At 35.7% G+C, this 27200-nt stretch overlaps 1 protein-coding gene across 1 annotated transcript in view; it reads left to right on the plus strand.

Annotated features, from left to right (window-relative positions):
• The first annotated feature begins 11570 nt into the window (after positions 1-11570).
• The window catches only part of LOC124629669, a 116909-nt gene continuing 101279 nt past the window's right edge, over positions 11571-27200 (plus strand). Inside the window, exons 1-2 of the mRNA XM_047163182.1 lie at positions 11571-12161; positions 17957-19350. Of these exons, the coding sequence (XP_047019138.1) occupies positions 12124-12161; positions 17957-19350 (1432 nt within the window). The 5' untranslated portion in view covers positions 11571-12123. The remainder of the gene's footprint in view (positions 12162-17956; positions 19351-27200) is intronic.

Here is a 27200-nt window from a genome sequence, read left to right on the forward strand (position 1 = left end):
AAACGCGCCTATCACAGCGTTCTTCAAGTACCTCTACATAAATTGCCTGAGCTTAATATACCTGCGGCTTTTCGGAATAATTGCAAAAAAATATTTTTATTTATACGCCGGATTGTATTGCGGTTTTTCTGAGAATTTTTAACGAGCTAATGTGTGAATACAACGTCTATACTCGTACTACCAGATCCAGAGGAGACGTGTATCTATTTCGTCAGGCCGGGCCAATTTCTTGATATTATTTTATACTTCAATCAAATTACTATTAGATATGCAAGTTAACGTTTTCACAGCAGATATAAATAAATTCGCGTAAATTCTTTTATTGCGACCAGGCAAAACACGGTTCCAAATTGAAAATACTCAACTGCCTAAAACAGAATATTAGATTTTCTGCAACTTTCAGCATCGAAAACACACGGCACTATGAAAATTTGATTAAAATTCGTTCTGTAGCATTTGCCAAAGAGAATACGATCAAACTTGAATACATTCCGAAGATTACATAACCGATCCTTATTCAATAGGTCCACAATTTTACAAAATTACCTATCGCGTAAAATGTGAACGAATGATATTGACTTCTTTATTATTTCAATTTCGGCGACTTAGGACTATTCCTAGGAAAAAGTTATAAGTGTAATTTTATTACACGAAGGTTATGAAACTTACGGAACGATCAGTCGCGAATATTCCTTTTGCAAAATCTAATCAGAACTAAGTATGAAACGAATAAGACACGATTAATAAAAGTTCCCCCCAACGCTCCGTTAGATAGTGTTGATATCATGAAAATTAATTACCCCAAATCATCAGCGTAAATTTTAACTGGCCAGAAGTGTTGCCAGCTGTGACAGATGTAATTACTTATTGGCGATGCGAACTCGCCATAAATGTAATTGGCTTCATCGTACTTTAATGGACTCGCATTAATACAAATGGATTAAGTGAGATTTTATGCATCCGCTGCCGATTTAAATATTAAATTTCGTGATGATCCGTAGCTTGTCGTATTCATAGAGCAACACAGGCCACCGGCGGAATTGATATGATAGTAAATCCAATAGAGCTATTACATGTCATACATCGTCTATATTAATGGGTGGAAATTGGATAATGAAGTGAGGCATTTTATATTAAGATACTTATATGAATATGCGAGTACCGCGCCGTCGTTGCAGAGCAAGCGTAAAACCCGCAACAGTTTGGCGTTTACCTGCCGTACCTCCATACATAACTTCAATCAAAACCTACTTTAAGCCGCTGAAGAAGATCAGTCAATTCTTACCACCTGTCGAGTGCCTTACCTTTACAAGATGCAGGTGTATACACACTTGATTGTGATTGTGGTCTCTCATACATAGGCCAAACTAAAAGAAGCATAGGGATCGGCGTAGAAGAACCGTCGTTTCAGAAAGTCAGCATTTTGTGAACACACACTTGACAAAGCCCAAAAGTACATACAGATTTGATAAATCGTAAGTGCTTGCTAAAGAAAATTCTTACCTAGGATGATTTGCGAGACTATTGAAAAATTATAAAAAAAACATACAAATTTCTATAGGGAAGATGGGTAGAGCGTACCACCTGCTTGGAACCCCATCATAGAAACTATTCAATCGAAATCCAAGCCGAAAACTGCTTGATCTTAGGATACAATGAGTTCGTTTTAGTCCGACCGCGACCTGCTGTAAAGTATCCAAAACGTCGGGGTTAAATAATATTAAGATAACCGCGATAAAAACCGTAAAAGTAGTTTTATTTAAATGTCTAATATTCGTGTAAGAGTCAGAAATCAACATAACTCTGATGATTGTGTATTCTTATAGTGGTTTTGGTTTAGACTGATGGTGGTTTAGTGGTTGAAGTGTCTTAAGTACGAGTATGCGGGTTCGATTTCAGGTAAGTACCAATATTACTTTTTCTGCATGAAAAGAGACATGTGCCCCAGAAGTAAGGCAATCAAACAGGCTGAGGATGACTAAGTATTCTAGCGGAATTCTTTGTCGGTTCAAACGAACAAAATATTTTTATCTTGAAACTGTTTCTAAATAAAGAAGAAAATTAGAAGAAAACAACAACGGCTGTAATAAAATTCTCTGGTTGCTGTACCCTTCTACTATGACATCTTATTACCCTGAACAAAATTATAGAGCTGGGCCATTTTAAAAAGGACGTGCAAGGCGGCAAAACGTTCCTCAGGTGTACACAACATAAAAGTCCTCTGCAATATTGTGTTACAACACCTAATTACTGTCAAGTAGCAAGGATAGAAGAAAATGTACACCATTGTAGTTACCTTTGTATTTAACTGAACCTTTTTTCGTACTAATCTAGGTAAGAACTTAATTCAACTAGGGACAGAAGGAGAAACAAGAACCTCTTTGCTTGGATTAGTGCCTTTCTAGATTATTATTACGTTAATCAATGTAAATCCCTTAGAGCGAAATGAATCACAGAAAAATAAGAACTTTTTTTGGTCTTGTGTGTATCTTATCATGATCGCGTTTTATATTTGCTTGTATGAATGAAAGAGTGGTTGTATCGTCATAAACTGGCAATTAATAGATGAAACGCCTTAGAGTTACGATGTTAGGTAGGTATCTGAGAACGTTTACCATCGCAAGTAAAGCAAGCTCAAATAGAAACCAATAAAGAGAACAAACAAGCTGCCTCTAGGTAGCCACACTTCCTAATCAGAGTTAACAGCAGTCCAGGTCGGGGCAGTTATTTACTTCCTGCGTACTGCGTTTCAAAGGAGACTGCGGAAATTAGGGGCGGCACACACGCTGCACAAAGTGTTCACACCTCACTAATGGCGCTACGGAAACGATACCCTACGGCGCGTCCGCTTTATTATTAACCAAAAGATAGCCAACATTATTTTCTTAAAGCACAGCAATCGTTTCGCCATCTACACAATCTACCTCCCCTATTTTCTCAGACAATTTCTGTTATCGATTATCAATAAGAAATAATTGGGTAACGAAAATATCTACAACAACATCGCGGGCTCACAAGTACATCCAATAACAATAGTCGTTCCAAAACACTTACAAAATTGTACGGCTGTCAAATCAGGAGTCTTTAAAATTATTATGCTAAAAGGAGGAGAGTAAAATTTTAAAATAAGAAAAAAATTGAAAATAAGATGTTGAAGCAGAACCATATTTTAAGGGACGAGCTGCGCAAAAAATTGTATTTAGGTTTTTTTAAAAAGACACTCGGTTGTTTATAAGGCGGCCATTGGCCGGATCCCATTCAGTTCGGTCTCGTCGACTACATTAAACTGATTGCTGCAATTAGCGAATGGTGTAATTCTCGTTTTTCAAGCGTCTCCCCGTGCTGGGGCCGCGCGCTCCTCACCCCCTTTAGGAAATTACTTGAGCCCCGCAGGTCGTGGCGACTTTCCTGGGATTAAATAAAATTGAAGAACTCGAATGAAATTGTTTTGGATTTCTCGTCTTGATCAGTTAGGTTTGTCGGCGTTCAACTCGGGATTGTGGCCTTAATTATAGTAAGTGGATTGCTAATCGCATTTATTTCGAGATTGTGCGGAATTTCTACGAATTGTGGCGAGCTCGATTTGGCGACAGAATTATAGTGGTATTACTTTCATCGCTGCGGCTTCCACAGACGTTATTATTTTCAAGCACTGTTTACTTTAAAAAAGTCGAGGATTAGACCAATTTTGTTTATTGTGATTGAAAACTTCTTGCTCTTTTAGGATTTAGTCGAAGAATATTTTCTCCGGTCTCTTTTCATCAATAGTTTTAAAATACAAATCAATACCAATAACAACATTTGCGCTAATATTGGTCAGTAGTTATACTTTTATATAACTGAATGTGTATTTCCCGATAGTCAGATTACAGTACCGAGACGATACAAAATGATCGTCGTAAAGATATGTAACGAGAGTGACATCACGCTCATAGGGGCCGAGCCAAGCAGTATTCTTTAACAAGATGCAGCGCAGCCAACTATTGGACTCCGAATGAGGCAATACGAGAATCCAAAGGCGACGGTAAAGTGGTAAAATGATATATTTCTGGCATGTATCGCGAGGACAATAGCGGATTGTGTATGGGACTGTTATACTAGTTTTGTATTATATGGAGGGGGTCGGCAATAAACAGGACGATTGCACGGCCGGCCCTCGTCCCAGCTATGTACGAGTTTACGTACGCGTACATACATGTTCACTCGTCGACATACGTTATACGATCTAATAAAAATGTGTGTTTTAGTAGATTTTTCTGATATAAAATATTGAGAGGAAACGCGATTGAGGGTGAAATATACGAAGATTGCAGACGTCTCTCTGTAATAAGGCAGTTTCATTTTGCGATGAAAGAGGCACAAATAAGGAGACAAATATGATCATTAGTTGAAAAACATTCTTGTATAAAATGGGAAAACACATATCACAAAGTTGTTCAGCAGATAAATGTGTGTCTACATACACGAGTAACCATAGTTTTCAAAGTTGAAGGGTGACTCAATAGTATTCTATAATGTGACGCTTGACTCCAGTATACCGGACATACAAACTTTATGGTCAAACGGTCACGCGTGAATTGTTCAAACTGCTATTAAATCTGCGACTACGTTACTGCGATGTAGTGTGGTGACGTAACGAAGTTTCAACCGCTCTCGCCCCTCGCAGTATATCGACGGTAAAATGTAACATAGTCGCTAAAGTCGGAGCTAAGAGTGATTCATGTGGTACATACATGCAAATAAAACACCTCATAGTTATACTAATGTGAATTTACAACTAGACGACGGCGGAAAAATTGTTGAGTAACCGTTTTAATAAATTCTCCGGTAACTACTGTTATGGATGACAGCTCGTTCGCACGCATCATGCAGAGCATAAATTAATGATGCTGTTGTATACAACAAGCTTAGCAATAAAATAAATGAGAATCATTTTTATTTTCGCTGTAGCGTAATCATATCTCTACAGCAATATTTAGAAGAAACCTATGTCTCGGATCAAGCACTAAGTAGTATTAGGTAACAGAATCCCTCCTAGGTGTACCGACCAACTATTCCAAGTTTCACGAAACTATTCGGCAAGTTATAGAGGAAAGACGTAGTTACGTCAGGGATTATTAGGCACATAGCTTAGCAGAACAATATCCTGAACATCAGGAGTAACATAGTTTGCTGTCGTTGTGTATGGTGTGGCAGCGGTCCGTGCCCGCCTATAAACACAGATATATGAAAGTTAATAACATTTACCTAACGCAATAAAATATATTAATGTCAGTCCCTTGTAGGGTGGCACAGCCACGCAATATGGCCTGTATTCGTACGATCAAACATGGCTCCCGAACCACACGTACGAATAATTCATGGCAACGTTTGTTAATCTCTCACGCATCACTCTCCACGCTAATTGTTTCTTGTCGTCTACAGATAGTCATATAATAATTAATCAGTTATTTATTGGTAATAAGTTGTTATCGGATATTTCGTTTACTTTATCTGATGGGAGAAATGATCTTTATTATTTCTGTGATCAGCGTTCTCCGCTTAATTTTTGATGTTATATCGTAATCTGGTTTCTGGGGAATATGTTGTGTTGTTAGAACATTAATGTTGTTCACCCAATATTATATCGAATTGAACATCAAACTGAAATGTTTTTTAAACTTGTGGTAAAAAGTGTTTAATTCCGTCACGTAAAATATTCACGCTTTTCTCACGTTCATCGAGTTTTCGCAGGTTACCACGGTAAAATAGAATAGCTGTGATAAAATAAACATTTTTATGACATTGCTCGGGCGAATTGCTACATAAAACGCAATTATCCCAGAAATAAGGCCAACCTAACGATATAGGTACGGAGATCATTGCTTACTTGCACAAGTATAATCTGCTTTGATTTCGGGAAAGTATTTTTAGGTATATCGTAGGAACTTACCTCAGTACCATCTTGAGAAATACTGCTAGAAAATTCAAACTCATGCAAGATAATTCCTTAATTTGTTATTTTAGTTATTTATTTATAGTCACAGCTTAACTTTAAATTAGAAACGTCTTACACAAAACTTAAAAAGTTAAAGTTAAGCCTATTAAGAAACAAGAGAGTTCATCACATTTTAAATCTCTCTGCAGTACTAGACAGGATAATGATACACAAAAAATGTAGACGAGAAAGCACTTTATCTACGGACAGACTAAAAAAACTTAAGTACTTAAGTTACTTAACTTGACTTTAACTCGAACTAGGTCCATCAAAATTGATTGTCAACAGTTTTATCAGCGGGTACTAAAATGTTATCTGGTTCAACAAATAGTCACGAACCATAAAAGCTAAAAATACTGCCTCGAAGTCGGCCTAGAATTTGTTATCTTTGATCTAACTTACAATATTTAGCCGGAAAAAAAACTGGACTAGATTGGATAGTATATGACGCCGCTGCCCTTTGAAAAATTGGAGACGCAAAAATAAAACCTATGTACTTATTATTTTAATAATATTTGGAGACAAATAAATAATTATCGTTCATATTATTTGTCTGTATATACCCCACACCTACCCTACCACTACTCTATACAAGCTGTTGATTTGCATCCGTGCCATATTCAAGGACGTAATTATGCTAACGATTCTCGACCCAAATCAACAAAAAAATTGGTACGTAATTTTGTTTTTTAATTTTTTTTTCGGAATTCTGTCATTGTCATCTAGCCGTATTTAAACTTGGTGCGTGTGTTACTGGCCTTAAAACCGTGCTGCGCTCTCACACAAACGCAAACACAAAGCATACGCAACGATTATTCATAAATTTCATTCATAAAATTGGATTACTTCTGAAATACTACGACATTACAATGACAAAAAAAGCAGTGTATATTAGCTATTTCCCGTCTTTTGTAATTCCAATCGATTATTTACGTATTTTATGTCCTCCTCCTGACGTATGGCACAAATGCAAATCAACAACTTGTATAGCGTATATTTAAATTTCCAGACACACAATAATCGATATTATTATTTCTCTCGAAATGTAAATATAGTCGTGATAATACAATAATTGTTTAGGAGACGAAATTATCAATAAATATGGTTAGTACCAGTCAGAATCGTTTTAAAACTTTAGACAAGATCAACGAAATCCCAGCTGTTGGGTTATTGGTTATTGTTTCTTATTAAAATCAGTCTGACTTAAATTATTTATTTATGAGTATGCATAAAGATTGCTTAATAATAATTTCAGTATACGATCTTTAAAGCTAAACTCCCGTAAGAATTGATTTTTATAATGTGTTTGTAGGTACAAAACCTAAAAGTGATTAATGGTAGATAATAAAAGAAGATTGAACATCCTTCAGGCAGTCGTTACGGGTAGTCAGAAGCCAGTAAGTCTGACACCAGTCTAACCAAGGAGTATCGGGTTGCCCGGGTAACTGGGTTGAGGAGGTCAGATAGGCAGTCGCTTCTTGTAATGCACTGGTACTCAGCTGAATCCGGTTAGACTGCAAGCCGACCCCAACATGATTGGGAAAAAGGCTCGGAGGATGATAATAAAAGAAGGGCTAATGTCTGAATATTTGAAGAAAAACTCTTAAATATATTATATTATACCTAGGTAGTATGTTTTGACATTATTTAAAGCCAGTTTCTAGTATAATTTTATTTGAAAATCGACAAAAATATTGGTATTCAGTTACTCACAATTTTAGTCTCACAGTGCAGCTCGAATTCAATAAAACTGCTAGGTAAAAAGGCAAATAATGTCCTCATCGCCCGGGTCACCTAAATTGAGACCGAACTTTATTTACTGGTAAACCAAACAGTCCCACAAAAATCTATGCCACATTCACTAAAATAGTTGAAAATCCCGCCGGCTGCACTTAAAAATCGCATATCTCAATCCTTTTGTTAGCTTTAACAATAGGTAACTGAACCAGTTGGCTGTTGAAAAAGAAACAATGGGATACAAATTTATAATGCAGTCTGGAAATGAATCACGTCATGCCTGGGTCCTTCGGGAGCCGCCCTGAATGAAAATGAACAACAATACTGATTCAACGTGGACATGAATATAAAATATTTTCAAATAATCCATCATAGAGAGAATCTCTGTTGGCTTATTTTCACAGAAACTTGCAATCCGAGGTAAGTTTGTACTTTGTGGGGTGCTTCGTTTACTTGGCTTGTTCAGATTGTTTGTTTAGATTTATATCTAGTTTTATGAAGGTAGGGGGAGCGTGTAGAGCGCCGTTTGCCCCTCATCGATCTTTAAAGGTACTGCACTGACTGAGGATCATTGACTGATGGTTCAGTGATGACCTATCCATTCCTAAAACCGTGTGGAACAGTAGATTCAGTTGAGCGAGACAACTCGCTTTGTGTCACGGTTACCGCAATTGCGTGGAGTGATTGACTGTCGGCTTTCCACTAGCAAACATTAGGTTGAACAAATAATTCCCCAGCTCCCATTTACTACCGATTAATGAAAGTTCCATGCTGACTGATGCAGTTTCAATATAGTGCTGCTGATAGATAAAATCTGTTGTGTTTTTGTTCAATAACATAATTTATAAATAAGGGTCGACAATTGGGACTAGATTTACATTACATTAAGAATATGTTTATTAAGGCATCTTATGGAAAAAAAACAGTACAAAACGAGTAAGTATACATATAATCACCAGACTTTGGTATAGTAAAATATTCTCTGTGAACAAACTACTCTACTGTAACGTAGTAGTTTCCCCAATGTATAGAACTTTGGTAATAAACGCTCCGTGAAAAAAGGAATGTTGAAAAATTTCACACACTCAATCAAGTGTAAAATCGTTGGATAGGCCCAAAACATGAGTCATCCATTTTGTAGATGCCGGACACACTTGACTGGTCCTGGACTCCATTATTGCGTAAATTACTTAGATAGACTTTATACTGACCACGCGTGGTTGGAGGTGTTAAGCAACAACTTAGATAGCATACAAGATTAGCAAGATTACATTAAGTAAGAAAATAAAAGTTTCAATCTATGTACAGATTAATTATTTACGTCTGAACTTACATATTGTGCGATAATTAATTCATGAAACGATAAAATGATTTTCATTAAAATTATCTTCATTTCTATTTTATGCCCTCGCAAAGGCTATTTATAAATATAAACAAATATTTAAGAATTATTTAAGTAAAGTTTCATAATAGTTAATGACCGGACTGGAATTAAAGTAAAGATTGATAAGAAGTGCTTCTCTTTATTCAGATTCAGCCATACAATGGTGTACACAGTTTTTAAAGAATTCGATGCTATCAAACAAATTGTTTTAATTAAAATTTTAATACAAGTAAAATTTTATTCGCCCCGGGACCCAGCGTGACACTATTTTATTGCATTGTTCGCTTTTTAAAGACCTGTAATATTTAAAATATAATTTTGTTTTCGTAATATCTTGTTATTGAAATAAAATCGCCTTTCACATGATACTCGTTGTTCGATAATACGTCATCAATTCAGTGTTTTTGTGGATAAATTGAATGTAATGTAATTTACACAATATCCTTAATAGTTACGTAAAATGGTGCTGTAATAAAAAAAACCCTCAACAGATCGCTGTAAATTACCCGCAATTAAAACAGATTTGTACAAAAAAAAAAAACAGTTTAGTGTCCCGTATATGTTTTGTAAAAGCAATGTAAAAGGCTTGGGTACCGCACCTAAGCCGTTAATCCCAGCGGTTAGCCCGCCCAGGACGGTACTATACCGCGTAATTGATTTTACACGACTAACTGCAAAGTGCTAACCCTGCTGACGTCGCGTTGCACTTGACGGCACCCATTGACACGCATCCTAGTCAAGAACATAATTGTGTCAGGGGTCAATAGATGCGGAGATTAAAGTCTGTCTCGTCAAGTTTTATTGTGAGTCCTTATTTGTAAGTGAAAAGGTTGATATCGTCAGGTAAACTTTTGTCTCACGTTTGGTTTTTTTGAACTGCTTGAGAGAGGCCAAGTAACTATATGTAAGTATCGATCACAAAGATACTACACAAACGTATAAATGATGTTATATTTCGAAAACATTAACACTTTCAACGAAATTGATGTTTAGAATATACAGAGTATCAGAATAGTTATGTAACACATTATTAATGAGATAAAATTATACGACACTGGTCTGATAACCATACTAAAGACACTTGTCGCCACTATTGAAGGCCCCCACTTAAACGAAAAGCTATAAAAAACCCAAAAACATGGTGTCATAGCACTCAGCGCTGTCATAAATCATTGTAGTACGCAAACTTAAGTAAAATAAACATGGTGGAAACTAATTAGTGTAGAAAATTCACGTGGGACCAAACAGGGTTATATGGGGAAGCACAGTTTGATGTTGCGCTCACAAAATTAGGGAAGTTTAGGGCCAAAGTCGCCCCTGCCCGGAACAAGTTAATTTAAACTAGCCGAGTAATTTGCACAGAACCGTGACACTAATTCAATTAGTTACAAGGTATGCAAACAACGCGTGCCCTACACAATTATTGTCCGAAATTTTCACCTAAACGCGCGCATTGGCGAAAGAATTGGACGTTCCATTTCATTGTTTAACACCGTCAGACACGTACATTTATATAAGCCCCTTTCCTCAAGTACATACAACCTCTTCCAAAATATTAACATAGTTCTCCTCATAAATAGGTGTGTAAAGAGCATCTTTGCTATCGAAATATTGTTTCCGGCGATGAGGTTCGCCAAGAACCTCGGCAGTCATTTTCTCACCACGTCCAATACGAAGCGAACTGCCAAAACCTATAAAATAACTGTTGCCGCAAATGGCTTGTTCAAAATATTTCAGTTTAGGCTTCATTTATATTTCACATTCACTTTCCAAAATAAGAAAAGATAAAAATTTCTAAGTGTCTAGACGAGAACGACCATTTCTTTTGTTATTTAGAATTTTCTTTACAAATATAAACAGGTACTCATTTTTTTCGAATACTACATGTTAAAATATTCATGAAGCTGGTTCAATGTTGGCGGTGTAAGCGTTCAAGAGTTAATATTCCACTGTAAGACGAGACGCCAAAAGCCTCCCGAACCACGTAGGGATTTGGAAGGTTAACCCACTTTCTGCAGAGGTAACTTTAATTTAGTTAGGTTGTTGGTCGTTTGTACCTTTGTCAAATTACATATCTAAGTAATTCGTTCCTTGGTTTCTTGTTTATTAACTGACTTGTAAGAGTTACAATTTACAGTATGGCCGAACTTGTGTTTTGTTAATGAAACTGTGTGGAACTGGAATTAAATGGATATTGATATTTGTGAGAACATGTGCCTTTGATCTCTTCATACAAAGATATGTATAGAAGAAAGTAATGTTTGAAAAACGTATATTATTTTTGTTCTTGGAACGTTCTGTGAAACGACATTCGATTTTTCGTCTTGTACGTTTATTATTAAATAAAAGGGTGACCTATTTTTCACAAATAGTTCAAGTCCGCAACAATATACAAAACTAATTACTCTAACTAGACCAATCTACGTGTAATTAAATGAATTTTAGTTAAAAACATGAATTTTACGTGTTGTTATACCCTATTTTAATACTGCAACCCCATGTAGAGGGTGCTATGTCAGCAAATTATAATAATATAAATATACGTCGGATTCGCCCGCGCGGGCAGTCTGTTGTCATTCTCGACACATATCGGTACTATTTCCAATTACCAATTCGTTACTATTCCTATTTCTAGTTCTACTATTTCTAAGTGTCCAAATATCCTTAAATACTGTCAATTGTGGTGAAAAACCAATATAATCATTTTTGTGTGTAAAATTAGTTTTTTTTAAAAACCGTGTTCGAGGATCCCGTATAACATTTGGTGGCAGCGGTGGGATACCGAAAGTTCAATATATACACAGATATATCCCGAATACGTCTCCAAAGGACAAACCTTACAAATTAAAGTGCCAGTGCTACGTTTTCTTCAATAATCAAAGGCAATAATAAACAACGTTCACCCAAATATGCCTTCAACATCCTAGTGCGCGTGTGTATTGTGTGCTAGTGAATCCTGTGGAATATAAAATAAGTGCTGTGTGGAGTTGTTCCTGAGCCTTGATTATAATCAGGCCTCATCATCATGCTGTGGCAGATCTTCATTGTCGTGACAATACTACAGTGAGTGACGATATACTATATACACTTGTCTCGCATAGAACTCAGAGTCTTCCAATTCCCTAATTGACATCTTGATAATTAATAAATTCTTAACTTACTATCTGTTTTACATAATATTAAGTCGCTACACAAAATTGTAATCCTTGCAACAGCGAGTGATTGTTATTGTAATGCATACCAGACATCACTGATAAGCTCTGAATCTCGAGCCGGCGAACACGGTGTGGAAACAGCTCCTTGTACTATTATACTTGTACTTGTATTTTATAATCTTTTGTGTACTTTCTAGGCTTAACTTTAATATTTTAGCGTTATATTTCTATATTCAATTATTTCAAAATGTCTAAAGACGATTTAAAAGAAGAGGTTCCCAGTGGCTCTAGAGGTGCACAACTCCGTTCTGAAAAGGTTGAAGAAAAGGTCGAACTAAATGTCTTACTAAAGTTTATCAAACCATTCGATGGGTCCCGAGACAAATTAAACCCTTTTATATCCAATTGCCAAAGTGCTTATAATATAGCCAATAAAACTCAAAAACCAATTCTATTCAGATACATATTAAGTCAACTCATAGATAGGGCGGAGACAATATGTAGTATTAAAGAATTTGAATCTTTTGAACAGCTTGTAGAGTTCTTAAAACAACAGTTCGGAGAACGAAAACACTATGCACACTTACTCTCCGAACTCCAAGATTGTAAACAAGGTCAAAATGAAACGGTTAATCAGTTCGCCCTTAAAATTGAAACCTGCTTAGCAAAATTACTTACCGAAATACAAGTATCTATACCTACTAAGAAAAAGTCGGAAATAGCTGGACGCGTAGCAGCCATGGAAGATCTAGCTCTCCATACATTTATTATCGGCCTTCACCCACGACTATCACAAATAGTTAGATGTCGTGATCCCGACTCGCTCAATGCTGCAGTAAACTTCGCAGTCGCGGAAGAAAAGATACTGTCGAATGCGTTTATGAAAAAGCCAACATATTTTCCTAATACAGACAAATCTAAATTTGTTCCAAAACGAGAACAACCCCAATACTATCGTCCTCAGATGCCAAATCAATACCGCGTATCGGATACTTCAAAGAAAGTTCACACAAGTGACCTCGTGTGTCGTTACTGCAAAAACGTAGGTCATACTTTAGAAAATTGTCGCAAACGACAATATAATAACAATAGATTTGCTAATAATTTCCAACCGTCAACATCCGGTCGCCAGACAAATTTCAATAATGAAGGACAGCCCCGATCCGTGCATTTAGTCCAAGATAACGACGGCGGTTATGATACGGTAGACTCGACCGATTTAAACGAATAAGATTTCCCGAGAGGTATCGTTCGGGAAATTACCCTCACCGAATCAAAATCGATGCCATACCTTCTGGCTCATCTACTAAATCGAATCCTCTGAATCCTCTGAATCCTCTGAATCCTCTGAATCCTCCGAATCCATTGAATCTTATAAAAACAAATTCACTGTCTCCTCCGAGTCCTTCGAATCAAACAAAATCAATTATTAAAAATAAAACTCAACCCACTGAATCCAATATATTAAAAATAAAAACTTACGCTGAATCCGTCAAAACCACTCAAAATAAATCGTTATTAGATTCAAAGAAAATTACTAATTCTTCAGTATCAAAAGTCCTAAGCCATTCAAATTCTACTAGTTCACGACCCACGATTGGGCAAACCACCTCTCCTACATCGCAGCACCTGGAAAATAAAAAAAATATTAAAATATATGAAGTAAATAATAATACTGAGAAAAGATACCTACCTCACGTCACTGTCCAAACTCCATTCGCAGATCATCCACTATCATTTCTAGTCGACTCCGGTTCATGTGTAAGTCTCCTAAAACTCGATTCTATGTCCAGAATCCCAAAACTAAGTAATGAGGTTATCACACTTAAAGGTATTGACCCCAACGACGCGGTAACGCCTACTATGGGAAGCCTTCAAATGCAACTATTTCCAAATTCTCCAAAACCTTGCACGCACGAATTTCATGTAGTAAAGAACATAAGTCTTAGCCATGATGGTATAATAGGAAATGACCTAATGCAAAAATTTAAATGCCAAATCGATTATTACAAGAACATACTACGTTTCGATGAAAACTCCATCACACTGCATTTCTCTGAACCTATATATAAAATACCACCTCGTACAGAAGCAGTCATTGAATGTACAGTTAGCAACCCTCTTATTAAAGAAGGCGTTATATTAGACCAACACTTATCTGATTCACTACTCATTGCAAATTGTATAGTCAAAGTAAAACCAAATAGACGAATCAATATCACAGTTGTTAATACATCCGAAGAAACAGTTGTACTCCATCCCAATCTAAATATTACCTTGCAAGCTCTAGACGAACAATCTATACCAGTTCTCACATCAGCAATTCCCTCTAACACTTATACTAGAACTAAAGAAGTCCTAAATCAATTAAGGACCTCCCATCTTAATGACGAAGAAAGGGATGCTCTACTACAAGTATGCTCACAATACTCTGACATTTTCCATCTCCCAAACGAACAATTAACATATACTACATCCACTGAACATAAAATTAGAACAAACTCCGATATACCTATCCAAACTAAATCATATCGTTTTCCCGAATGTCATAAAAAGGAAGTAGAAAACCAAATAAATAAAATGCTAGATCAAAAAATAATTATACCGTCAAACTCACCCTGGTCTTCGCCTATTTGGGTAGTCCCCAAAAAACTAGATGCTTCGGGGCAACGCAAATGGAGAGTCGTTATCGATTACAGAAAATTAAATGACATAACAATAGGGGAAACTTACCCCATTCCACAAATAACTGAAATACTAGATCAATTAGGCAAGAGTCAGTACTTTACAACATTAGACCTGGCTTCAGGATTTCATCAAATTCCTATTGCTGCTGAAGACGCACCCAAAACCGCATTTTCCGTACCCCAAGGACATTTTGAATTTACGAGAATGCCATTTGGCCTTAAAAATGCTCCTTCGACATTCCAAAAACTTATGAACACTTGCCTGTCTGGACTTCAAGGCTCTCGCTGCTTCGTGTATCTCGACGATATTGTCGTTTATTCCCCTGATTTAGCTAGTCACATTCAGAACTTATCCGCTGTATTCGAAAAACTTAGAACTTATAATCTTAAGCTTCAACCAGACAAATGCGAATTCTTATGCAAGGAGGTTGCATACCTAGGTCACTTAATAAATAACGATGGAGTGCAACCGAACCCCGAAAAAATAAAAGCTATCACTGAATTCCCAATACCGAAGTCCCCCAAAGACATAAAATCATTTCTGGGTCTTGTATCTTATTATAGACGATTTATTCCAGATTTTTCCAAACTCGCGAAACCCTTAACATCCCTTCTAAAAAAGGACGCATCTTTCAAATGGCATAACGAACAACAACTCGCTTTTGAAACATTACAAAACAAATTAACCACTTCACCGATATTAGCATATCCCGATTTTTCACAGCCCTTTCTATTAACATGTGACGCCTCTAACTTCGCCATATCCGCAATCCTTTCTCAGGGTCAGATCGGTAAGGATCGGCCTATTGCTTTTGCTTCCCGCACTCTTAACAAAGCTGAATGCAATTATAGCGTCACAGAAAAAGAATGTCTCGCTATTATTTTCGGCACGAAAGCCTTTCGACCATATCTCTATGGCCGTAAATTCACTATCGTAACAGACCACAAACCACTTCAATGGCTTTTTAACTGTAAAGACCCGGGATCTAGACTAGTTCGTTGGCGCCTAAAACTAGAGGAATTCGATTATAATATAATCCATAAGAAAGGAAAAATTAATACCAATGCTGACGCTCTGTCCCGATTCCCAATTAATCCAATAGATGTACCATCTCCCGACTCTTCACCTACAAGCCCTAATGATTTAATCGATAACCCTTTGGAAGACCCCCTCTTAGATCTACCCTCTTATATACCGTTCACATTCGATGATAATGAATTATTAAACAACGACACTAATCGTAAACAGGATACTATTCCCGAGTCTGATACTGCTCATGACGCTATCCCTACTCATACCGAAGACAGTTTACCAGAACTTATAGACCTAGGACCACTTGACCTTAGCCCACAGAGTATTGATATAGACCCCAATTTTGATAACATCGAAATACCTTCGCCAACAGAATCTAACACTAAATCAGAAGCAAACGACGAAGACTATTCCAAATTTTTGAAATCAATATCGCGTAAAGAATTTAAAACAAATACCATTATAACTGAACATAACGAAAACTTACTCAAATGCCCTTATAAAACTATATTAATACCCACTTCAATCGACTTAGACGAATCAAACCCGTACATCTCTGAAATACTCTCTAGTGATAAAGACAAAGACGAAATTCTTAACGCTGAAAAAGAGCTCCATTCCTTCCTGAAAATAAACTTAGAAAATAAAGATATTTACCTAATTTTTACTAAAGTTCACCATTTCGACGAATCATCTTATCCTGATATATACAACACCCTGAAACGAGCGAGAAATGACATCATACTAGACTCATCGATCACAGATATAGCTACCTCTGACTTCAAAAACCCTTTCGACCGACATTCCTACACTAAAATCTACAATATTTTGACTTACCTGTTTCACGACACTCCAATCCGCATACACGTTTACGTAAATAAAATAATTTATCCTACATTGAGTGAAATACCCAAAATACTAAGGGAAAACCACGATATTCCAATCGCCGGGCACTTAGGCTCATCACGAATGTATTCTAGGATTAAAGAACAATTTTATTGGAAGGGAATGAGAAGTGACATAGAAAACTATATCAAGAAATGCAAATCCTGTCAAGAAAATAAAGCCCTTAGGAAACTTAATCGCGCCCCTATGGAAATAACCACTACTTCCACTGCACCATTTCAAAGAATAGCATTAGACATAGTAGGACCCCTACCTGAATCTGGTACAGCAAAGCTGAAATATATACTCACCATACAGGATGATTTATCAAAATATTCTGTCGCTTATCCGCTACGCAGCACAACAGCTGAAGAATCAGCTGATTGTTTAATCCATTTCGTCTCTCTCTTCGGTATTCCTAAATCAATACTTACCGATCAAGGTACTAATTTTACCTCTGACCTTTTTAAAACCACTTGCCAATTCTTAAAGATAAAACTACTCTGGGCATCACCCTATCATCCACAAACGCAAGGAGCTCTCGAACGCAGCCACTCTACACTTAAAGAGTACTTAAAATCATTCATTAATAATAATCAAGACAATTGGCCTACCTACGTATATACCGCTATGCTTACCTACAATACGACAATTCATTCCACCACGAAATTTACACCTTACGAATTAGTCTTTGGCCATAAACCATTCATTCCAAACTCGATATACGAAACTACACCTAATACAACATATTCGGATTACATAAGAATGTTACAACACAAATTCAAATTTACTAGAGAAAAGGCAGTAGAAAATATTCTAAAATCTAAGGAACATTCAAAAGCTTACTACGACAATCACACTAAACCGCCGCCCAATTACAAGGTTGGCGACCTAGTTTATCTTAAGAATCATTTACGACTAAGGAAAGCCTTATCTCCCATTTGGAAAGGACCATATAAAATCATATCGGTTCATAATAATAACACTGTCACTCTTCTTATAAATCGACGTCATGTGACACACCATTTCGATGAAATAAAACCTGCTGAAGTTTCATCCGATGAGCAACACTAATTCATATTTCATTCTATCTTTCAGCATTCCAATCGATGCACGATCGGACTTTGTCAAGCCTTATCCTTCAAACGCTGGTATCTACTTCGATAGCCTGGGAAAACTTAAAATAATTAAGAGTAATTTAAACGTAATTAGTTATGTAGATATATCTTTCATAAAACCTCATCTTACTAATTTGAATGAAATCATAGGTACATTAAGGTTTAACTGTCAAAAATTTAACTTAACTTCTTGTGAAAACACGCTATCTCCTTTAACAGCTCGTTTTACAGACGTTCAACGAGAATATGATTCTATTTATCATCTTATTTCAAAGCGATACAAACGTAATGCATGGTTTGGCGGTATAGGTACAGTATTTAAGCACGTTTTCGGCACGCTTGATGAAGACGACGCTCTTAAATACGATTCTGCTATAGAATCTATACAAAATAATCAAAAGAAAATGGCAACATTAATAAAAGAAAATATCTTAGTTACTACTTCTACCTTAGAGTCCTATAAAAATATTATAAACAAATTAAAAACCAATCAAGAAATCATTAATGAATCATTAATATCATTCCTTAAACAAATAACAAATATCACAGAAATTACAAACAATTTAATCATAGAAACAAAAGTCCATTCCATACTTACCAACCTTGAAAGCTCTTTGCTTACATTATCGTTTCAACTCGAAGACTTGATAAACGCAATTATACTCAGTAGTCAAAACATCCTACATCCTAACATTGTAACGCCTGCCCAACTATACCGTGAACTCGCCGATAACGATAGGCACCTACCACGGGACACTGGGATTCCTATATCATTAAGCCTAGATAATATTCATTTAATTTTAAGTATATCTAATGTTGCATGTTATTATTTTAAGAATAAACTTGTATTTGTTTTGCAAGTGCCCCTCGTTACCAATGAGGAATTCAATTTATATCATACTTTGGCTCTGCCTACTCCTCATAGAGTGGATAACCCAAATAGTTATAGTTTAATCTCTCCTACTAGTTCGTATATTGCTATTTCTAATAGTAAACAATTATATTGTAATTTAGATAGTTTACGTAAGTGTAAGACCATATACTCTGAGTTCTTTTTATGCGAAGTACCGGTAATCTCGACGACAAGTGATAACCCGATATGCGAAAGTGAACTATTAACGAAAACTGTTAATGCTATTCCTAAACGGTGTGTTACCAAAACCATATTCGGCGAGCTAGACATTTGGCAACCACTAATAAACAATCGGTGGATTTTCGTGCAGTCTCGTCCGAATAAAGTGTCTATCGAGTGTGGTGTTTCAGAAATGCGTGAGATTATAGTGTCCGGTACGGGTATTTTAGATACCCCAAAACAGTGCACAATCTATACAAAAAGTGTAAGACTGATAACTTCCGATGACTCTTATAATATAAGTATACCTAGCCCTATACTAGATTTTAATATTATCAATGACTCATGTTGTCAAATCAATTATAACTCGATTAATAATAATACGTCCCCTATTCTTTTCCAAAATATCGATTTAGACGATTTAACATCTAATGTAAACAAACATAAAGAAATATTCGCGGAATTAGATAAGATCATAGATGACAAACCATTTATTATTAAATACGGGACGCATTATTCAATACTTACCTTTATAATTTTGTTAATTGTAATTTCTTTTATAATATACATCTTAATTAAAATTATATTAAAATATAAGAATGCATTTGTTATCAATAGAAACAATGTAAACATTGATAACGATACTCACGTCGAGAACGACAACGCTTCGCTGCATTCTATCGCTTCTATCCCATTACCGCGACTTAGGGAAGTAGTATAACCTTTCCGAATTTCGGTAATTAACCCCAAATTTCGGTCTTATGCGGGGGGTTGTTATACCCTATTTTAATACTGCAACCCCATGTAGAGGGTGCTATGTCAGCAAATTATAATAATATAAATATACGTCGGATTCGCCCGCGCGGGCAGTCTGTTGTCATTCTCGACACATATCGGTACTATTTCCAATTACCAATTCGTTACTATTCCTATTTCTAGTTCTACTATTTCTAAGTGTCCAAATATCCTTAAATACTGTCAATTGTGGTGAAAAACCAATATAATCATTTTTGTGTGTAAAATTAGTTTTTTTTAAAAACCGTGTTCGAGGATCCCGTATAACAGTGTCCTGTAATTTAAATAATGAGGGTTTATTTAAAACACTAACTACTGAAGATGTTCAAACTTTTCACATTATAATTTGTATATAATCGTATTCACTTTTGGAAGTTTTAATTAATGCGATAAAGTTTCTAATTAGTTATCTATTTAAATTTTATTCTTAGTAACATGGAAACTTTTACTTGTCTGTATTGTTATGACATGAAATATCTTTAAAGACTTTCTATATAATGGTATAAGGTCTTGGTCAGTAAATAAGTGGAAATTTCTGTTTCAACAGAGAATTTTTTGTCTTATCCTCAACCTTCTTGTGTTTTACTTAGCAATAATCGGCATTGCTTACAAATGAAGATCCTCTAAGTAAATGCATTCCATTCCTTCACAAAAAATAAATAAGTTACAAAAAAAGAAAAAAATATGAAAAAGACCCCTTTCTTCATTATGCCAGCAAATTAAATAAAGGATTGCAATGACATTATATAACCCTTCCAAATTCACTCATAACGGGTTAAGGAAATAAAACATAATTGTAAACAAAAACAAATGTTTTTATTACCCATGGTAGGTGTGGTTTTTGTCACGTAAAGGGTTACATCTAAGGGGTTCGGTGTGACAATTTAAGACTTTAGTTGAATTTCTGTGTTTTACCAAGCGTTACAGGGTTGGTAACATTTGTTTATTTTCCTGAATGAAATCTCAGCTACGTACTGTAATTTTAAAAAAATAAGGAAATTCTCATAAAGCTTTCTTTTTAACTCAGCACGTATTGCAGTCAGTTTTCCACAAATTCGGACACTAGATGGCATAACGGGATAATATGCTTTATGGAAGTCATGCAGGTAGTCACATAACTATGATACTCTCATATAAATAAAATGCTTAAAAAACTCAGGTAGATCCAGGTGATACTGTAAAAGCATAAATATATGCTGTTGTATTTGTGGAAAACTCCCGAACGAATTCTGGTGTTACTTTACAAAAACTTTTAACTGAGATTGAAATCGATTCTCGTTTACGCGGAAGAAACGTTCCCGAGGGAAATTAAAAATTATCGTTTGGGCATCGTCGCAGGTAATACTTACATTGTTAGCGATTGCTTAAAAATATAAAGCAAAGTTAAATAAATGGTAAAACGTTGAAGGCCTTTTAATACCCGGCTCTTTATGAAACATTTCGGGCTTCGAATCAAATTCTTTTGAAAGTATTTTTCGAAGCACAAAGCTTATTTATTAACGGTGAATATAAAATTAATAGCATTTATTTCAGGCATCAGTGGGACGATGGATGATTTGGTTGACTCTATCTGATGTAACGCAGTTATCAATCTACTGTGTAGTAGTGTATAGTTATGTTAGTGTTTTAAGCACAAAAAAGGCACAAATATTTTTGTCAATATGAAGAAATACCCTTTTTTGATCAAAACCCTCCTTACAGATCAAAACTAAACGTAGTCTGATTAATCTAACAAAACTGTTTTATCTATCAATAATAACGAGAAAACATACGATCATCAAAGCAAGTCACCGGTAGCATTGTCTTGTTCATACCACTAAAAGGTCACCCTGAATTTTTAATGGTCACTATTTTCCAAGAACAGCGAATCGTATTATTGTCCTCCGGGTCAAGTCGGGTCTCTTAATGTGACCGGAGAAAAGTGTCCATAAATAAATAAAAAAAAACACGACGTAGCAACAGGCCTTTGTGCTACGAACAGCTACGAGTCGCTACGAGTACTTACAATGGAGTCCACGATATGAACAGAAATTATATTTCTCTTAGAAAATGTTGAATAAAGTCATGGCAAAACTCTTGTGGCTGGTTGCATCAGGATTCAAGTTATCCATATTTTAATAGTTGTGAATCCATATTTCTTCCTTGTTTAGTAGAAACAAATATATGTATAAAAGTTAAGTCCAACTTTTATAAAATGTTCATTATATGCATCCCAAAATCACTTTGTAGATATATGGGTACTGAAAGATAAATAATCAAACCATGTTCACTGGTCTCCGACTACCTATCTGGCCTAAAACATCTGCGTCATACGTCCATGCAGAGACATGTAGAGACTGTGCATTAGTGTGATTGCACCAACTTTGTACTCAGGATTTCATTAGATCCTTGCATGCGTACATATCTACTTTCTATGAACTGGTTCCTGATTATAACTCTGATGTCATGCTACTCATGCTTTTAGCAAATCAGAAATGACATATGTAATTTCCGATAGAGTAATTTTTCTACTTAACAATATTAAATGAATAACAGTATTCTGTCTTCAATTTTCATTTCATTAAACAAAGAAGTATTAGCTCTAAAATCGATAGATTTTAGGTGCGTGATAAGATATAGTCGAATTAATATCAGCAAGTAATTCTACGTATTTCCCCTTTTCGGATTATGCTGTGAGGCTTGCACGGAGCGATTGTTGCAAACCATTATATAGAGATAGCAACTTCTATCAACTATATCGTAATAGCGAGGATTAACTATGTAACCTGAAATATTCAATTCGGATATCCGTCTTTCCCATAATACGGATCAATCCCCGATCACATAATTCAATTTACTTTATCCCTTGCCCGAGAAAATGGCTGTGTATTTTCGCCGATAACTAAGTTAATAATTTTTGATGACGCGATCATTTCTCGCGAAATCAATTGCTAGTGAACGAAATTAATGCCCACTTCTCCGTTCACTATGTGAAATCGTGTGTTTGAAAACTTCCCGATCTCAAATGAATGTATGTGCATTCAACTGTGCATTTCTCTAATTTACTAATTCGCCAAAGGCAGAGGCGAAACTGAGTTCAAAGCTAGACTGTTTTGTCGATGACTTACTAAATCTATTAGCAGATTCATAGCCGTATGAATGGAGCAATAATTGAATCATACGACTGTTGAACTTTAACGTAACTTGAGTTTGGAACAGGAATTGTTCGAATAATCCGCAAAATGTCCACGGGGCTCGAATGCGAGATCATTCGATAAGAGGCTGAGCGCAGAAAGACTGTGATATGAGCGTTTACCCAATCCTAGACAAATATTTGAAATATTAAGCAAGCCATGGGGAAAAGAGAAAACATGATATCGAAACGGTATCTGACATATTAAATCGCACATTATATCATCGGAATGAGATGATCGGCAAATCATTCGGTTATCCACGTTCAGCTGTAGGCAGTGTGCTTGTGATGAAATTATCTTGTTTGAGTTAAACACGTCATATTAGATTACGAACCTCGGGGTTTACTATTTTGGGGTTTTTCTTTTTTGTTTATTTTTTAATCTTTTATTTTAGTTGAGATTGAGAGATTGTTTTTGATAAACGTGATTCGGCTGTTTTTGACAGTAATATTTTATTGAATACTCATGATGGAAATCATATTTCAGAAAATGACGAGGAGGAGGACATGTCGTGCAATGAACAGTATTACAATGTACTATAAGTTTGTCACGTTTATGACTTGTTACTTGGCGACTGAATTACTTATTACATAAGTATTGAAGAAGCTGAACTATTTTCATATCAGATTCCGTTTAAGTCTGACTGACAGTTTGATTACTTTAGTCCTACCTAAAAGTTACTTTAACGCTATTTTTGTTCGGTCTTTGAACTTTGTACGTGTTCCAATGATAAACGACAATGTCCACTCAGGGCTACGTCTAAAAATAACTACATACTTAGATGTAATTTATAAGATAATACGAGGAAGAGGGCCCTTTTGAGATGTAGGTAATATAACCAAAATGATTTCTTTACAAAAATGAGCTGTTGTTTGGTCATACATACCTAAGAATGCAAACTTTGCTATGATGCAAAGTCATAATATCTTAAAAAAACAAACATGTATATGAAAAAACAAACAAAATTAAAATCATTCATCATTTCCAAGCAAGTAAGATGTAACGTAAGCCAAAAGATATGAATCCTGTGAAGGATGGCAACACATATATATCGCGAGCATCAAATTCGTTCTGAATAGGTGGAGTCGACACCTAGTGGCATCGCCTTCAACTGGATGCAATAACGGCGACGTCACCAAGATATGTGACCCACTTGATCATCTGAGCGTCATTCTGTCTTGAAGGGGAAAGGTAATAAGGCAATATAGCCTATGCCTGTTATATGTAGTTAATAGTAGTGGTAGATCAAACAGACGTAATTTTAAAGTTATAAATATTATTTTACTTGCTGATAGAGTCTGTAAGAAACAAAGATGAGATTGAAAGAAGAATCGAAGAATTTAAACTGAGTGTTCTTGATGTCGGGTTAGTACAGACAATTTTGGCAAGTCCCAAATCATCGTTAGCAAAATGACTAAGCAGATGAGCAATCAACTAATTAATAATTTCCATTCACTTAAAGTAATTATTCTATATGGTGTCACTAGAATTTCACAAAAAACATTTTGCTGTACATAAAGGTTTTATAACAGCAAACATGTCAAACATGACAAGGTATAAGTAGGTAAATGAACTATCAAGCTTCGTATCAAACATGAGATCACCCTAAGTCCCCCCTACTAACCCTTTCAGGGGATGACAAGTAGCTAATGCACTATGTTTACTCCGCCTCATACCAGTAGGGGGTAATGTACCGTAATAACGGTAACAATGTTTATTATTCTTCCCAGTTGTTTTGGACATTTTTCACATAGCCCGTCCATTATCAATAATGGAACATTAATCCACCCCGAAGCATTTATCCAATGACTAAAAGTACTTCGAACTTTCATTGCTAGGTACTTCGAAATGAAAGTCGTAACTAACATTTAACAAATTATGTACATTTATTTAAGAGATTTGCTAGCGGCAACATTAACAACAGTTTTAGATAAATTGGGCGTTTATTAAAAAATATTGCTCGAAACAGTATTGTTCGCAATAAAATAATCTATTAAAACGAATGACGAAAGATATTTATGCGAATTGCTTATTAAAAAATTGTTCCATCTATGACAAAAACTACAAATATCTCTAAGTTAAACAAACATGACGTAGGTACATACTTGTCATACCAGTTATGAATACTCAATGTAAAACTACACATTCATTTGTTTCTCATCGTACAAACTTTGTATCTAATGATGAAAAAGAAAAGTATTGGGCAAGGATTCATTTACATATGAGTAGACTTACAATAAGGAACGAAACGTCGTCAGCCTTACTGAAACCTATTTACCCCAACTCTAATTAACGGGCAGACAACTTTACAACTGGCTACCTATTAACTACACAAAGTCTTTCAATCCGTTGCGTGATAAGTCACTGTAAACACAAGAAACAGACGAAGTATTACGTTTAATTATACAGTAACAAAGACTTATGCTGCCTTATCAGTAACCACTCGAAGTTAACAGCTATGAACCGTAGTGCCTTCTGTGTACAAATTATATCGTTCCACACTTTAATGGATTCGGTGCCGATATAAAACGTGTTTTCTGCAATTTTATATTAACTGCCTACGTTTTTTTTAATTGTTGAGAAGGTGGCATACTTGAAACTGAGCTTGCATGAGGTTTTAATCAAGATTTTTTTAAATTACGTTGAGGAGGAGGTATTTCTATTGCTTCAATGTGGAAGTCCAATTATGAATGTTATAAGTAGGTACAATAAGTATTAGTTTTGTTATAAAAACAATTTCTTAGAGTTCATATGTTTTCTGTGGATCAATCGTAGAAATCCAATTGATAAACGGGACATATTTTTCTTCGACATAATACAGGTATTTTATTACTCTTCTTGTAAAAACAATGAATTATACGCATAATATTCCTCATGCTTGATACATATCGATCAGAATGTCAATAACTCATACCACGTAACGCTACTTGTTCACGTAAAGCTAATAACGTAATTCAATCATCTTTTGTTCAATATTTACTTCCTACACGTGCTGAATACCTCTAAATTGTGAAGTTGAATGTCTTTTGAATGTATGGCTTTATGTGTGAAACGGAGTCAAAGAGAGAGATATCGAGAAGTGCTCTGCGACGCCACCCGCGCCCTGCGAGGCTACGTGAGAGATGGCTTTCAATATCAAATTGAATTCCGCGGTTCATTGATTTTCAATTTGTTAGGGAGTACTCTCATCGTTTACCATAGACACACTGGAGATCCGACTATTGTAAATCTTCCGAAAATTTTCGCGACGAACACTCGTCCATAACTTTTCTTGAATGTTGAAATTTAGGAGGGTGGTAAAGTTTCCGTTTCCCCTTTCAAGGTATATTTCAATTTAATCAGTTAAAAGTTCATGTTAAAAAGGCGAGTAACCTCATTCAGTTGGCTGTTTATCTTTCTTAGGAGCTAAGTGGAATGTAAAATAAACTAACATCCGATTTAAAATATGGGATTAGCTGAAAGGGGAGCCTTTTACTCTTGCGCTTTAGACTCGTTCGGAGTTGCGCGGAGAAGTTGTGCGCTACTAATCTTATGGAATATGAAATACTGACTGGGAACAATAGATAATATAATCCATATTTTCTCAGTTGCGAAATGTGCAACTGCTGAAGTACTTAGTGCACGGTACTGCTGTGAAGTTTCAGTTGTGATTTAGTTAAAATCCTCAAACTCGTTAAACTACAACTGCCACTGCTTGCTGAGATTTCATTCATCCGTTCAAATTTCATTTTGGAGTTTGATTTTTTAAAACCTACTAAACGTATTTCTTTTGTGTTTAGTTTTACAGTATAAATAAAAAGTAACATGTTATTGATCAGACACACGGAAGGATAGATCTTATACAAAATGTCTTCTTTAATGTCAAAAAATCATTAGCTTTTCAGCTGAATACACAGTTGGCCTTTATTTATCAATAACGTTGCAAAGAAAATAGACTTTGCCCTAAGCATTTTGTGGAAAGGAAATGTGTGTTTCCCATGATTTATATCCCAAATAGGGGCGTGAGGTGGCCGGTTCATATGAAGCCGGCTGCCCGCTGGCGATAAGCTGAAGCCTTTCTATACACAGAATACACACCAAGAAAGAAAATAAACAAGTTGCCCTCACAACCTTACGCTCCGCCAATAATCTCGGAGCGAACGAATAACATTGCGTCGTTATATAACTCTTATTACAGACGCAAC

Source organism: Helicoverpa zea, chromosome 4, assembly GCF_022581195.2.
Source record: "Helicoverpa zea isolate HzStark_Cry1AcR chromosome 4, ilHelZeax1.1, whole genome shotgun sequence".
Taxonomy (NCBI): Eukaryota; Metazoa; Arthropoda; class Insecta; order Lepidoptera; family Noctuidae; genus Helicoverpa; species Helicoverpa zea.